Here is a 16,570-nt window from a genome sequence, read left to right on the forward strand (position 1 = left end):
ACTGACTGTCAGCTTCAGTTGGATATGGAAAGTGGGGGAAAGTGGGAAAGTACTTTATTATGTGACAACAAAATTACCTCCTCCCAATTTGTTAATATTCATATAAACAATATTCTAATAATATTCTATTAAACATATCTACATACTTCCTACTGTTTCTGAACATCTATTTACAAGAAGGCATAAATGGCTTTTTGCTTCAAGAACAAAGAACCACAGAATTTCACAATGTCTCAAAAATATGTCTGCAAGTGGCAAATGGAGACAGGAACATATTCTGAGTGATTGTATCTTAATTTCCAGGTCACTGGTTATTCAAAGCTTATGAGTGAGAGCTCATGGCTTCCCTAAATTAGACCAAACACTTACTCAGGCTAACCTGTCCAAAATCCACAAAGATCTTCAATGCTGCAGAGCCAAGTAGGTAGCCAAAAGCTGGACCAAATACTGAGATGGAAAATAAGATTGCTGAAAAGAAAAAAATTAAAAAAGTGGATTATTTTGAGTGGTATATTTTTTTTCCAATTATAATTCATTTTTTTAAAAAGGCTGAAAATAGGGGGGGTTTAAGAGGAGGAAAAGCCTTTTGTCTCAGTCTCGTTAAAAAACAACAAGCCTCCTTGAACTGAATCCAAACAACAAACAAAGGCCTTGTTTTAATTATCAAATACCAAATTAAAACCTGTGATAAAATTGCTTAAGAGCATTTAGAGTTTGACTGGTGTCTAAGCATTTGTACAACATGTCTTTAAGCATGTAGGTCAGCCTTGTGGCTGCCAGTTTCTCCCCTTCCTCTCTTTTCCTGCTTAAGCTTACCAGAAATTGCATCTAGTAAGAAAACACAGGATCATCAGACAGATGGACAACCTGCTTCATTGCATAGGGCAGTGGGTTATTTTAAAGAGGTAGCAACACTGGTGCTACCATACAGCATATAATTTTGCAATTGCTGGATAAACAGCGGTGAGTTGGTATCTGGCAATTGCCAGAAGACTGTTACCAGTAGAGGCCACAAAACATCAGTTCTGGAGGATCAAGTGCGCAATGAAACTGCAAAAATCTTACCATACAAAATGTCAATAGCCACAGATACTATGGCAGAAAATCTCTAAGTTTATTTCTTAAGATTCTTTTGATAAGACAAGTTCATGAGGCAAAAGTTGCCATTACCTACAGGAACAGATCTTAAGTCTGTCATCATGTTGTCAATAGTTTCCATAATTAAATACGGGTCTCACCGCCTTCCTGGACAGAGATTTTTATTACAAGATTATCAGGGGTGAAATCCAGCAGGTTCTGACAGGTTCTGGAGAACCAGTAGCGGAAAGTTTGAGCAGTTTGGAGAACTGGTAGCAGAAATTTTCAGTAGTTTGGAGAACTGGCATACCTACAGTGGGGTGAACTGGCCCCAGAGTGGGGTGGGAATGGAGATTGTGCAATATCCTTCCCCTGCCATGCCCACCAAGTCAAGCTCACAGAACTGGTAGTAAAAAATTTTTGATTTCACCACTGAAGTTTATGTTCCTGACTTATGTTACATCAAAAACAGTTCTTCTACATCAATGACACATCCATGACAGTTTGCTTAGCAGATACCTTCTCAGCCAGCACCACACTGATATTAAAGCAATACAAACCAGACAATAAGGATGTTACAGTACAACTTTCAAACAAATATTTACCTATGTACAAAGGAGAATTGTCTGGCTCAGCGAAGTCATCCACATAGGAAATTCCAAACGGCTGAATAGGGACTGTTCCAATTCCAGCCAAGAGTTGGGCAAGTATCATTAATCCCCACATGATACTGGCCTCTGCCTGGACATTCACAGTGGCATTCAAACACTTAAATCCTCCTTGGCAGAGTTCTAATCTGGACTGGCTGCTTTGGTTACCTAGAACAAAATCAACAATAATTACAGAGAAACACACTGGAAATTAACTCTTCTTATATTAAATCCTGTGTTAGCATTTTTGTTTGACTACAGGTAGTCCTCAATTTACAACAGTTCATTTAGTGACTGTTCAAAGTTATAATGACACTGAAAAAAGTGACATGACCATTTTTCAAACTTACTGTATGATCGTTGCGGCATCCCCATGGTCATGTGATTTACATTTGGATGCTTGACAAATGACTGACATTTATGACAACTGCAGTGTCCTGGAGTCATGTGATCCCCTTTTGCAACCTCCTTATAAGCAAAGTCAATGGGGAAACCAGATTCAATTAACAACATTACTAATTTAAGAATTGCAGTGATTCACTTAACAAATGTGCCAAGAAAACTCGCAAAATGGGGCAAAACTCACTTAACAAATTTCTCACTTAGGAACCTAATTTTGGGGCTTAGTTGTGGTTGTAAATTGAGGACTACCTCTACTGTATATAAAAATGGGCAAACAACAAACTTGAGAATCAACTTGCAGTAGGTTATTCATACATAATCAATTGCAATGTTCCAGGGGAAAAAAATGAGGATTGAGGAGGTAGCACAAGCCACATTTCCAATGTTTATTGGTATGCATATTCAGGTAACAACAGGGGCTCTGGGGGAACAATAACTTTATTTGGGATCTAAAGGCCTCACAAGTGGAAAGTGAACGTTTTGGAGGAGGAGGGGGAGAAAACTGAAAAACTCCCACAAGCACCTGAAGCACCTTATGCTGGCTAACACTCATTCAGAATAATCCTTTGCAACAGCAACATCATGGGTGGTAACAACTGCAACTCTTGTAATCTCAGGGATCTACTAGCAAGATCAAGCTAGAATGAAAAGTGAATTATATCTTTAAATATGCTTAATGATTTCTCATTCCTGGATTGCTGGAGTATTGCCAGACCTAAAAACTTCCTTAGTTTAATTAGTACCTGTCATCCATTTTTCTGTCAAGATATGACAGCATTGTTACAGGGGTACGTTCAGAAATAATTTTGGAACCGGGCTTCTAAGGGGGAAGGGAAGAAAAGCAGAGACACATCAAAAGATAAAAGGATAATTATTATTGGACTAAGCAAAGTTAAAACACACACAATGTCCTTGCCCTTCATTCGGTTTTCCTACAACCTAGGTCTTCTTATTTGTATTTTCACTGTTAGTTCAGATATTACCACAATTTTTCAACACTTAATGAATCACCATGCAGGTTTGTGTACTTCTATGAATGTGAAAGTGAGCAAAACAAAACATGCTGAGTAGTTAATGAAGGGAATTCAATTAATACACTGTACTGACATTTCCATATAAATTCATTACAGCAACAATATTACAGCACAGGAGGCCAGGATGTAATTCCAGAATGCAGGAGCCTTCATAAAAAATTCATGTTTATTTGTATAATTCAATTCCCACAAGACCATATCTAAGACACATTTCATGACAAAGTACAATTTTTACAACTGAAACTGTTTGGAGGTAAATGAGAAAAATAATACACTCCAATGATTTCTTTTTTGTTTGTTTGTATAAATGCTCTTACTGAACAGATTCTGAGGAGATCATAAAGAATCTTTCTGGAAAAGAAAATGGTTTACTGCCCTCACACATATACAATTGAGGTAAATATGTTTTATATATACATGTGGAATTGAAATGAATCTACAGATGGCATTTAAATGGTAACTAAGAATTGTTCATTAGAAACAACAGACAACCCTACTTAGAAAAGTATACTGGAGGCAAACTTATAAAAATGAATACATTCCATTTTAAACTATGTTTAAAAATGCATCAATACACCTAAGAATATATTATATTTATTAAAAAGGTATGGTCCACAAGATCATTTAGCCTAAATATCTCTAATAAACATAACTAAAAAAATGCCCAGTCTCAATTCTCAGAAATTCCCCGAAACATGAGAAAGGTCTTTATTGCCTTTACCATTAACAAGTGAACTTTATATAATGACTTTGTCTCCAGAGAACAGATTACATCTTCATAACCTCTTAATTAGCCTTAATTTGTGTTTCTAAAGATTTTTTGGCACAATCACTTGGATGAATTTTTTTCCTCTGATTTTGACTAATGATAGTCCATAATGCACCATGCAGTAGCAGTTTGGAACTGTTGCCTGCAGTGGAGTAGAACCCACGGAGGTTCTTCATACAACTTGCCAATTTTTTATTACTGTACTCCGTTTAAGTGTCATGCAGATTCTACTGAAATTTTTTATTACTGTACTCCATTTAAGTGTCATGCAGATTCTACTGAAATAATATACAATTTTCTTTGCTTTTCTTAGTTTAATATGCAATGGATATTTAATTTTACTGAGAATAATGTGAAGCTTGTGTGCATGGGAGAGGGAGGGAGAGAGGGAGAAAAAGAGAGAGGGAGGGAGGGAGAGAGAGAGAGAGAAAGAAAGAGAGAGAGAGAGAGAGAACAGGGAGCCTCTTTCAAAGCAATTGTGCAGGTTTAGAAAGAGACTAAGCTTCTCTAATTATTTGAAAAGAGATAATTCATGCATGGTTTCATATGTTCTGAGGCAATCTTTTGAAAGATTTGCAGAGCCATAGTAAATAAAAATCCATAATCTAGGTAATAACCTTTTTGCTGAATCTTCTGCCAAGATCTTTCTTACCAAATTCATAAGCATATTCAACATCATAGCATTTTCTATAAAGGCACTTTCCAGTAATTTTATTCCATCATGGTTTGTGCATAAAGATGGCTCTGTAAAATGACAGTTATAACAAAAATCTCATCTAGTAGAAGAAAAAATGCTGTAAGATGTTATACTTGTGATTGTCAGTGACTGTGAATATCCAGATTTCCTCTTCCAGGAATGAGAATAATGTTTTCCTGCATACTTGCTGGATACTTTATAGATAAATATCATGTCTGCATAAAAGATACTAATGCATAATTATATGTATGATTAGAAGGTTTAGGAGAAGCCAAATGTACCCGTCAATGCTTCCTAAATAAATTATAACATAACATAACAACAGAGTTGGAAGGGACCTTGGAGGCCTTCTAGTCCAACCCCCTGCCCAGGCAGGAAACCCTACATCATCTCAGTCAGATGGTTATCCAACATTTTCTTAAAAATTTCCAGTGTTGGAGCATTCACAACTTCTGCAGGCAAGTCATTCCACTTATTAATTGTTCTAACTGTCAGGAAATTTCTCCTTAGTTCTAAGTTGCTTCTTTCTTTGATCAGTTTCCACCCATTGCTTCTTGTTCTATCCTCAGGTGCTTTGGAGAACAGCCCGACTCCCTCTTCTTTGTGGCAGCCCCTGAGATATTGGAACACAGCTATCATGTCTCCCCTAGTCCTTCTTTTTGTTAAACTAGACATACCCAGTTCCTGTAACCGTTCTTCATATGTTTTATCCTCCAGTCCCCTAATCATCTTTGTCACTCTTCTCTGCACTCTTTCTAGAGTCTCAACATCTTTTTTACATCGTGGCGACCAAAACTGAATGCAATATTCCAAGTGTGGCCTTACCAAGGCATTATAAAGTGGTACTAACACTTCACGTGATCTTGATTCTATCCCTCTGTTTATGCAGCCCAGAACTGTGTTGGCTTTTTTAACAGCTGCTGCACACTGCTGGCTCATATCTAAATGGTTATCCACTAGGATTCCAAGATCCCTCTCACAGGTACTACTATTGAGCAAGGTACCACATATACGGTACTGGTGCATTTTGTTTTTTTGGCCTAAATGTAGAACCTTACTTTTTTCACTGTTGAATTTCATTTTGTTAGATAGCGCCCAATGTTCAAGTCTGTCAAGATCTTTCTGTAACTTGAGCCTATCTTCTGGAGTGTTGGCTATTCCTGCCAGCTTGGTGTCATCTGCAAATTTGATGAGTTCCCCATCTATCCCCTCGTCCAAGTCATTGATGAAGATGTTGAAGAGTACTGGGTATCTTACCCATCATCCTGTGTTGCTTTTTGATGAATAGCATACTGTTTACAAATTCAGAATTTGAATCCAAATCCCTGCCAACCAGATGTTGAACTCTTTTTGAGTAGAGTACATCAGTCTCTTTGTTTCTACCTGATATTAAAAGGAAATGTGGGAAATGCCGGAAGCCAAGCTGACTATATAACAAATCAATATCTAAATCAATAGTTTCCTTTTAAGTCTAAATAGAAAAGAGCAATAATACAGAAGTTTAAAACATACTGCACTATAGCAATATTAAAGTAGATAGGGCAGTAATATTTTTTCTTAGACACGTTTTTTTTTAATAATTATATCAAATCTCAACTTTTGAATGTTAATTTCAGTCTTCATCTCAATGTAAGCTTATATATCATCAATTATGGCATTAAGTTTAAAAAAGATAAATAACACAGATGAATGATTATGTTACATTGCTATGTATGTATATGTATGTACATATATGTATATACCTAAGAGGTCTGTAAGGGGTGTGCATAAGAGCACAAGCGTGCCTACCGTTCCTATCCTTTTGTTCCCTTTCATTATATCCAATTAATATAGTTATTACATACTTATGCTTATATATATGCTTATATATTATATAGTTATTTTCATGCTTATGCTTATATATACTGTTGTGACAAAATAAATAAATATAAATAAATAAATAAATAAATAAATAAATAAATAAATAAATAAATAAATATGTATATGTATTCTGTTCCTTTCCTTTCCTTTTTTTTATTTTTGTTTTTACTGTTGTTTTTCCTTAATGCAGATAAAATACTGTATCATATATACATTGAACATTTTCTTTTTATGAGACTTTTCCACAAAAAAAGCATGTCCTGTGCAGCAATGTCCTGAGTACCATTACTTCTCTATCTGCGGACAGTTTCAATTCATTTCGGTAGCATCAAAGAATCCCGATACTTTCAGAGCAGCAATTCAATATATAGAACAATAATTAATGAAACCCAAAACCTGCACTGCCTCAGATTCAACTGGTCCTGATCCAGCTTGGCATGCTCAGAGTAGACAAGTCATTACACAGAGACTGCACATAGCCCTGCAGGAATGTTGGAAGTTAAGATGGCCAAAGGCCAAGTTACTTTAACATGCAACTAACCTTCCAGGCTTACCCTGCTAGGGAAAATCATGTACTACCACACAGGATTTAACAAGAACAAATCAAGAATTTGGGGATCCTTCCAAATTGAAGGTAGGAAAGAAAGCAAAGTAAAATAAAATAAAATAAGGTAGGGACAGTTCCACTAAGCTTTCAAATATCTACAAAGGGCTTGGAGAAGAAAGGAGTTCAAGAAAGTTACATACTGATTTGTGCTGAAGAATATTCATATCGACCAGAAAGGAAATGCGGAAGAGTCAAAAGGAAGGCCCCTAGTGCCAATAGCAGACCTCCCAGGCCAATGATCCGAGGTCGATGAACTCGACTACCAAAGTAGCTCACAAAGATGATGAGGATGACATTGCCAATCTGTGGAGAGACAAAAATATACAGATGTGTTAGGAAAGTCCCAAAGGAGGACACAGGTTAATGACTCCACATGATAAGGAGGAGGAGGATCATCTGGATCTCTTCTTTTCCTCCTTCATTTGCTTGTTTTCTGTCTTAGATAGAACGAGAACAGATTCTCTAATTGAGAATTTATACACACACACATACACACATGCACACCATTAATGCACATACACACTGTCATCCTTTCTTGGTTTTACAGAATCATTTTTTCAATATACAATTTTATAAGATTTTTTAAAATGTAATAATAATACAAATTAATATAAAGTGAAAAAGAGAAAAGAAGAAGATAGAAATCAAAGAGAAAGCTAATGCACGAAAGGAGAGATAAGTTTTAAAAAAAGAAACAAAAGAAAAAAGATGCAAAGAATTAGCTTCTGATCTTTACAGCAAATATAAGTTCTATTATAGGTTTACGTCTTCTTCTATTACTACAGCATAACTCTCTTCTTTCTATAATCTATTTAATCCTCAAAGCATAAATCATAAATTCATTATTTCTGCTTCAAGCAAAAAGTCGATAAAGGGCTTCAGTCAGCAATTAATGTAGATGTTATCATTTCTCTGATCAAAGAAGTCAATTTAGCCACCTCAGCAAGTTCTATCATCTACCTGCCACAATCATTCCTCTATTTGTGGGTAGTGCCAAATCATTCCATATTTGTGCATGTAATAATAAACTTGCAGCAGTTATTATATATAAAAATAAATTTCATGACTTTTTTCCAATTGTTTGTCCATCAATCCTAAAAGAAAAACATCTGACTTCAATTTCATATTAACCTTTAAATTCTTTTAGTTAATGAATGTATGTGAATCCAGAATTTTCTAGCTTTTGACACATTCATCAGAGATGATAAAATGTTCCTTCTTGTTGTTCACATTTCCAACATAAATTTGAAGTGTCTTTATATATTATGGACAATCTCTGTTGACATATACTAATAGTTTTTGTTTTAAAAATATTTAAGATTATACTAATGTAAATTTCAACCCTTTCATCCAAATATTTTTCTATTATTCCATCTGTACATTAGAATCAATTTTTTTGGCCCAGCTATTGGAAATCATTCTAACACATAACCAAGAAAACCTACAATGCCAGTGATCAGGCAGGAGAGCTTGTAGAAAAGGCATGAAAAATAGTTCCAAGCAAAAACATATGTACTTGGCAGGACAGTAATGATAGCTGTTTGTGGGCTAGAATAAATGTGACCAAGAAGACATTTTCGGGGAAGAACATCACAAAGCAGACATTACGGTGATCCTCAAGACTAAGACCACATCTTTTTAATATAAAAAATATTTAAGAAGTTCCTGTGTTTCCTACCGAAAACGAGGCAATGTGCTTGGAGTTCTGTTGGAACAGCTTTCTGCTGGGTGTCCTCCAGGTATGTGGACCAGCTCCTAAAATTTCTTGCCAGAATGGCCTTTGCTGAAAATTCTAGGAATTGTAGTCCACACATCTGGAGGCTGTTCAGCTTGAGACAAACAGTTTTGATCCTTGTAACATATTAGTTGCAAAACATTTCTACTGATTTTTAGAACTGCATCTGCAGGCATTTTGTTGAATTTCTACATATTTTATAGTTTACAGAATAAATCACAGTGGGGTCATATAACAAATCCAAACAATACACAATATGTGTGAATCCAGTCTTTACATGTATCAGTTCGTCTTAATGGGATCCACTTCTACACATACAGTCTTTTGATTGTCCAGTTTCAGAACTTTCAAATGATTCTCATAGAAAACACCTCTTCTCTTAGAAAAGCAAATGGCATGGAATCGAAATTTCCAGAGATGTGTAAAAATCAATGTGCACTCAGATGCACCTAACATACCAACAACATCTCATGATGCTGACCGGTAGTGGCTCTCTAATGCCTATCTTAGGATGCTAAAAATTGAACTTTAGGCCTTCTTCAGAAATGAAAATCATGTCCTCTGGCACTGAGCTACATACTCTGCCCTTCCCAAAATAAAATTTTCAGCTATAAACCTCTATACAGCAATAACCTTTATAAAATAACTCTGGAAATTATGTAAAAAAACCCAGTCTTGACTGGCCCATGGGCAATTGACTTTGCAGAATGTTTGATCAGAATGGCCAATATAAACCCTGATTGGAAATTTTTTCATCTTAATGCATCTCGAGAGTCATAGTTAGGGAAGGGTACTCTAAAACAATCCTGAACAACAAATCTAATACTATGGTGAGTTGATAAAAATATTTTAACATTCACCACAATGAAAGGTAAACACAATGTTTGTCCTCGCTTTGCATCTTAGGAGAGATTTATAGCCACTTTTAAGTCCAGGGTCCTTACAGCTGTTGCTCAAAAGAGGATTATTCTTTCCAACCTACCCAAATGTGGGAAACAGAAACATCTCTAGAAGCAACAGTTTGGAATCTTGAATAAAATAAGTTAAAAAGAGATTAGTTGAAAAGGAGTTCAATGATTCTAACTCTGGCATTTTGCTCATGATGTGTAACTGAGCAATCTGCAAGAAATGCATGGTTATTATTGTAATTATCAGAAACAAAAACCTACAACCTTCTTCCCATAGCTCCAACCTTTATGGTAAACTGAAGGAATTATGAAAACTCATCTGAAGCATCTGGAAGGCACAAATTTGCACCCTTAATATCTGGAGGAGGTTAATGAAAAAGATGGATATCAAAATGACTGGTTTTGTGGGGAATAAATAGTATCTGTATCCTTATAAAAAATGATCCCTGAGGGATTTTGAATTCTACAGCTGAAGGAGCAGACAAACTGAAACCATCTGATGACCCTGGAGGAACAGGAGACAGTTAAAAACCAAATTGTCTTTTCCTTGGTGTTATAAGATGCTGGTATCAGTAGTAATAGTAGTGTAACTTAAAGGTGCCTGATCAGCCCATAGTAAGATCACCTCAGGTACTTATCAGATGCTAAATTATGCCTGTACAGGAAATGCTGTTATTTGCATTGCTTTTTGTAATTCTCAGGTATCTTTTCAGAATGTATATAACCTGTGAAATTTCAGAGCTTTTCTGCATTCCTTTGGCAAGGAATGATTGTAGTAGTTGTGCATGCCATTAAAAGATATTTTGTTGCATTTATACCCACACATTATGGTTCCTTGTTTAAATAGGCATTTTTCCTATTACCTATCCTATTACCTATTCCTATTTCCTATCTAATGAGAAGTGCTGATAAAAATTTAGCTGCTTTTATGTTCACACTTAATGTGAGATTTGGCAATTCTTTTTTCCTTATGGAATTATACAGCACTCTTATCTTAATTTCTAATCAGTGATTCTGCTTTTCTTTTTATTCTTTCCAACCTACCCAAATGTGGAAAGAAATTCTGTAAAGAGCTCAGAATGCCTTCCATCAGCAAATTATTTCTCTGAAAATCAAACAGAATGGAACTAAATGGTATAAGATAACTCAGCAAAAGTTCAGTAATCTATTTTTTTTATGGACCAGGTCTGATTTGAGGTGCAATAAAAAGGTATTTCAGAAAAAACACATCTTTGTATACATCCATTTAGAGGCAATGCTTCAATGCTGCTGATTCCTCCATTCTAAGATCATTTCCATATTAGTAACTTATAGTAGCATATTCCAGACCTTTATTTTTTAAACTCAGCATCTTTAAGATATGTGGACTTTACTTCAGGCTGGCTGTGGAATTCTGGGAATTGAAGTCCACACATCTTAAAGTTGCCAAGTCATCCAGCCATTGCTATACCAATCTCAATCTATAGATGGCTCAATGATGCTACAATATACAATAATTCATTACATAGAAATTACCTAAGGCCCCTCTTCTGGATGCATTACCCAGAGTGGAGTGCCTGTACTCCACTCCCTATGCTTCCCAGTGCACATATAGATGCAGATAGACAATGTTTATAATACTACTTATCACTTCTTCTTTGTAATTCAGATGCCATAGAAAACATGGTATCTTAGACAACCCACACTGTGTATAGAAAACATGTGACATATATCATATTATGCCTTATTTTTATATTCTCAGATTAATCTCTGTGAAAAAAATGTATAGCCTATATGTAGCCTATTAATCCAATGTAATTCAGTAGATATTGGTACAACCACATTTTCATCACTTTTTGGAAGTTCAGCTACCCCAGCTTCACCCAGAAGCAGTTCAGTTGATACAATTACCTCATGTAAACTGGAGATAAAGCCGGAGGACAAACTGGAGAGGCCAAAGCGCTTCTCGATGGTAGTCAAGCTACTCTTAAAGTAAGCACTGTAGAGGAGTTGAGACAGCTGCATCAGGCCATGGCAGAACACAAACACCTGTTAGCAAGAAGATGCATAGTTAGATTTATTACCATGATGGAAGGCTAGGAAATACCCATATGTATCTGGATGATGTTGTTGGATTTTTTAAATATAAAGTTTATATAAACTTAAAACCAAACATCTGAAGAGTTTGCTCATCTGAAAAACAAGCTTTTTAAAAAATTGGGATCTATTGCCATACATGCTGGTTTCAAGGTCAGTGAGCTCCCATTTTCAATACTGGAGGGGGTTGAATTTTTATTCAAAGTGAACTGTGAGATTTCTACAAATCCAGGTAGCTGATTGTTAATGTTGGGATTCTTGCTCAACTATATATATATATATATATATATATATATATATATATATATATATATATATATATATATATATATATATATATATATATATATATATATATATATATATATATATATATATATATATATATGTTTTCTGAGGTTTTCACGGGTGTTTGTATATAGGTCTTTGGTTGTTGGTTTTCTCCCGTGTAAGATTGGAAGTGTCTTGGCGGCGTTTCGACGAAGTCTCATTCGTCATCTTCAGGCTTCAGCTTCGTGCTTCTGGGAGCAATGTGTGATCAGCTGTTTCTTCCTTTTAACTGCTAGTGGGGTTTGAACTGATTGGGTGGGAGCTTGGCTGTGCTCTGATTGGATGGGGTTTTCTGTGCTCTGATTGGCTGGGGTGTGTCCTGTGTTGGTGGGGGCTTGGTTGTGCTCAGTCTAGTCTGTGCTGCAGGGGATTTGAGCTGGTGAGCTGCATAGCTGTTGTTTGGCTTTGTGGTGGTGCTACATCTTCATAGTGGGTGTCAGTCTGCTGCATGTATGGATTGGAGGGGTTTGAAATGGCTAATGTTGCGGTCTGGCTTCTGGTCCTTGGTGCTTCATGATCAGTGTGGGTTTGGGTCTGCTTTCTGGGTGGATGTGCGGTGGTGACATCCTGTGTGGACCTTGTGAGTGTCGGTCTGGTGTCATTCCTCGTGTTAGGGACCCGGTTGTCAATAAGGGCGGCTTTCCAAATGGCTGGTAGGCGGGAGGTATCATCTCGTTTGTTCATGCTGTGTGGGCGTTTTTCTATCTCAATGGCTTCTCTGATTATTCTGTTGTTAAAGTGTTCAGTTTTGGCGATAGTTCTGGTCTTTTTAAATTTAAAAATATATATATATATATATACCAAGAATTGTGATATTGAAATAAAAGCTTAAATATTGTGACAGGAGTTATAAAGAAGATGGAAAAAATCTTTTTGCTTTTGTGATTTGTGTAATTTTTGTAGCATGTCAGACTGACAGTAGGTACACAGTATACAGACTGTGGTTGCTGAAGGCATTGCCTACTGATGGTCAAAACTTTATGCTACAATCATTAATTTAGTTCTTGTTTGACATAGGGATCATGTCTTCATGCTCTGCTTTTAACATGAAATAAATGCTTGTTAAAACAAACAAGGAAATCAATTTGGCATTAGGCTAAAAAAACCTGGATTTATGTTATTCTTTCACTCCAACTCTGATCCAGCCAGCCATATTTTCCCTCTCCTCTCCTAATGGATTGCTCTGAGCTTGTTTGTTTTTTGCTCCTTTTTGAATTTTTAACATTTTATTTTATTTTGTTTTTTGCATTTTTGTAACTTTGGGCTAAATTTTCTTTTCTTTCTTAGTGGGCTCATTTTGTCCGTGTTTCCTTGCATTTAAAAGACTTTTCTAGGATTTGACAGCTACAATCACAACCAAAAATATACCTGCTTGTTTGAAATGTGTTATATTAATAAAGATAAAAATAAAGCATAGCTCCTTGCCATCATTTTAAAAAATGAAATATGAAATATGAAAGTGACTAGACCCCTACCCAATTTGAATGTCATAAAATAAAAGCCTTAGAGAAACATTATAATGAAATAATAGAGATTGTGAGATTACAACAGCATATGTATCAGAGAAAAATCAGCAATAAAAATGAAGTAAGTTTTAAGAAGGAATAAGATAACATGTAAAATAGAATCACAGAATCTGAAGGAACCATTTTGGCATTAAGTTCAACCCCTGTTCAATGCATGAATGATAAGAAATGTCAATTTCCGTTTTAATACAACCAGTGATTGTGATTCCGTCCTTAACATCTTATTACTTCCACTGTTGCATTGCTCTTACTATTACATGTTTAATAGTAAGCAGATTTATAGGATCTGTCTTCCTGTAACATAACTCTTGTCTTCCTTGTCCTGAATTCCGAAAAGACAGACAACAGACCTTAATCTTTTTCTCTGTGACATTCTTTCAGATATTTAACCGGTGCTATCCCATTTCCTCTCAGTCTCTTTTTTTTTAGGTCTAAATATTCTGCCATTCAAAGTACCTTCAAGGTACTTTCAAAGTACACAGGTAAGCAAAATATGTTAGGGAGATCTGCTGTTCTACTTTCAGCTGCATTCTCCCCTCCCTGAATCAAACGAATCTGGCTGTGTTGAGCAAATACTGGCTTTTAGTACCACTTGGCATGATACTATGCAAGTTTAATGGACAAATACACTAGTTTTCTGTAATTTCTTTCTGGAACTTTTATAAAGAGACCAACTGTGGGAATATTTGTTAAAGAGAACGCAGTAGTAAAACCTTTAACCAAAAACTGGGTTAGATGCTGATGGTGACTACTTGTTAGATATTATGATTTTGCTTGGTCAATTATGGTAGGAAGAGGCATCAAAATATGTATTTTTGAGTGAAAGAAAAGCCAAAAATGATATAAAACGTATCAGTAGTAGTAGGATAAAAATAGAATAAATCACTAAATAATCAGAACCTGAAATTTGAAATGCAAAAGAGCTTGAATACCATAAATTAAGAGCCCATATTGCCCAACTGGTAATAGATGCATATTTTAAATAAATATTAACATGACAAAATACAAATTAAGTTATACAACACTTTTTTCCAACTCTTGGCTTTTCTAATTCCCAATTCCCCGTTGTTGCAGATTGGTCTTTTTTAGGAGGGTTATCATAAACATAATTGTTTCCAGTATTTGTTTATGCTTGACATAGAACAGGCATCCATGAGATCCTTTGGCCTCTGTTCCAATGCTAAGACTGGCAATAGTAATAACATTTTGTGTGTATGGGTGTGTTTGTGTGTGTGTGCATATATGCAAACCTAATTTTTGCATGACATTTTTGTTTAGCCAATGACAATAAAGAACAGTTTCCCAATCAAGGCCACCAGTGGAACATTCCTTTTCCTTTTGTAGCTCTTAACTCAAATAATATTTAACAAATATGACAGAAACACAGAAAGACAAAAGAAAAGTGAGGTTAGAAAAGGAAGGGACAAGTGGAGTTTCACAGTTAGAAGGGAAAATGAGAAATTCGTGCCAAATCCTCCTCTATATTATTACTTTTAAAAATTCTCTACTGTTTCTTATTACTAGTCCTCTCAAAACTCTTTTCTACATAACAGAAGTGACTGTGATGGCTAGTCATTTTCCTGACACAACTTATTACTTTGCATCATTAACTGCAAAACAGGTTACTGCCTTTTTTTACTCATGAAAAAGGGTAGACTAATCTTTATTTACTCAGCTCTTATAATTTGGTGAAAATGTTCCAATGTTTTTATGTTATCATTATTCACACATTACTTATGAATGACAAACAGAGAAGTTTACAGTTCAAGAACAAAGGCTATGTTTGTGAATGTCCCCCAATATCCATGAGCAAAATATCCATGAAAAAATAGAGGAAAAAACATTATACTGGCCCAAGAAACAGTGCTTCTTGACATAAAACAGCATGGCCTACAGGAATGAGATATATTGGGAAGCTGATTTATGGGTATAGAAAGGAAAATCAAAAGCATTTCCTGGACTGCGATAAAAAAACCAGACACTAGAATTTCTTAATAATATCCAGATCAGATTCTTGGTTCTTTTCCTTGGAATTCAGACTAACACACCAGAAGCACAGCCTACTGTTCGGCACAGTATGTTTTCTTTATGACTTTCAACAATTGTGAATGAAGCTGCCATGTTTTCACTGGCTTTGTCAAGTTACAAATACATTAAAATTATCTGACAAAGACTTAACTGTTTTTTAAAAAAAGTCTCCTCCCTTTAATTTTTCTCATAATCAAGAATGATCAAGCAATATGACAGGTATAACTGTTCTGGTAACCATTTCATAAGAATGCTCAGTACATGCCCTAAAACCCCAAATGTTCCCCATAAAAACACAACCTAATCTTTCCTCTGAGATAGTTCTTCCTCCCCTCTACACATCCCCCAAAAATTTAGCCAACTTATAATAATGCCAGTAAACTCAGTTAGAGAAAAGTGCTTTAGGAATAAGAACATTTATAAAGTGAGCATCAAACAAATCCAGTTTTTGTGTTTTTTTATTTAAAAACTGTCTTCCATATGCTCTTTATACTTACTAGGGCAACTGCACCTTATTCTAATGGATTTACCTCTATTATTTGAGCCAGAAAGAAGCTGGCTCAAATACTTGTATAGTGTACTATGTATGCTCAATGTTTCCATCAATATGCTTACTCATGATGGGGTCTAGTAGTATGGCAAAAAAATATTAAAAATGCTGAGTCCCAAGTATCCTACAATAAAAAAACAGCATTTCACAAAATGGCACCCTCCATGCATTGAGATTTCAGTTTCCCAGCCAATCTCCATTCAGCTATCCCTTCTGGAAATAATATTAGTTCAGTTCTATACAATAATATAGGAAATCAATGAAGCCAAGGTGTCCATAAGAAAGAAATTCATACTCCTTAACAGGAAAATACCTAATGTA

General features: G+C 35.5%; 1 protein-coding gene across 1 annotated transcript; it reads right to left on the minus strand.

Annotated features, from left to right (window-relative positions):
* Positions 1–337: 337 nt before the first annotated feature.
* Positions 338–11,763, minus strand: LOC131187400 (solute carrier organic anion transporter family member 2A1-like). Its single transcript, XM_058161624.1, has 4 exons — positions 11,630–11,763; positions 7,237–7,399; positions 1,683–1,895; positions 338–468 (listed from the first exon to the last, which is right to left on the minus strand). Exons 1-4 carry the CDS (start codon positions 11,741–11,743, stop codon positions 353–355), a joined length of 606 nt encoding a protein of 201 aa, XP_058017607.1. The 5' UTR covers positions 11,744–11,763; the 3' UTR covers positions 338–352.
* Between the last annotated feature and the right edge of the window lie 4,807 nt (positions 11,764–16,570).

This window comes from Ahaetulla prasina, unplaced genomic scaffold, assembly GCF_028640845.1.
Source record: "Ahaetulla prasina isolate Xishuangbanna unplaced genomic scaffold, ASM2864084v1 Contig90, whole genome shotgun sequence".
Taxonomy (NCBI): Eukaryota; Metazoa; Chordata; class Lepidosauria; order Squamata; family Colubridae; genus Ahaetulla; species Ahaetulla prasina.

Bases quoted from the DNA above. Each gene is read 5' to 3' on its own strand.
- LOC131187400 (XM_058161624.1), bottom strand. From the start codon at position 11,743: ATGCAGCTGTCTCAACTCCTCTACAGTGCTTACTTTAAGAGTAGCTTG. The intron at 7,400-11,629 runs GTAATTGTATCA...GTCTCTCCACAG, and splicing joins TTATCTCCAGTTTACATGAG to ATTGGCAATGTCATCCTCAT. The intron at 1,896-7,236 runs GTATGTAACTTT...ATTTTGTTCTAG, and splicing joins ATATTCTTCAGCACAAATCA to GTAACCAAAGCAGCCAGTCC.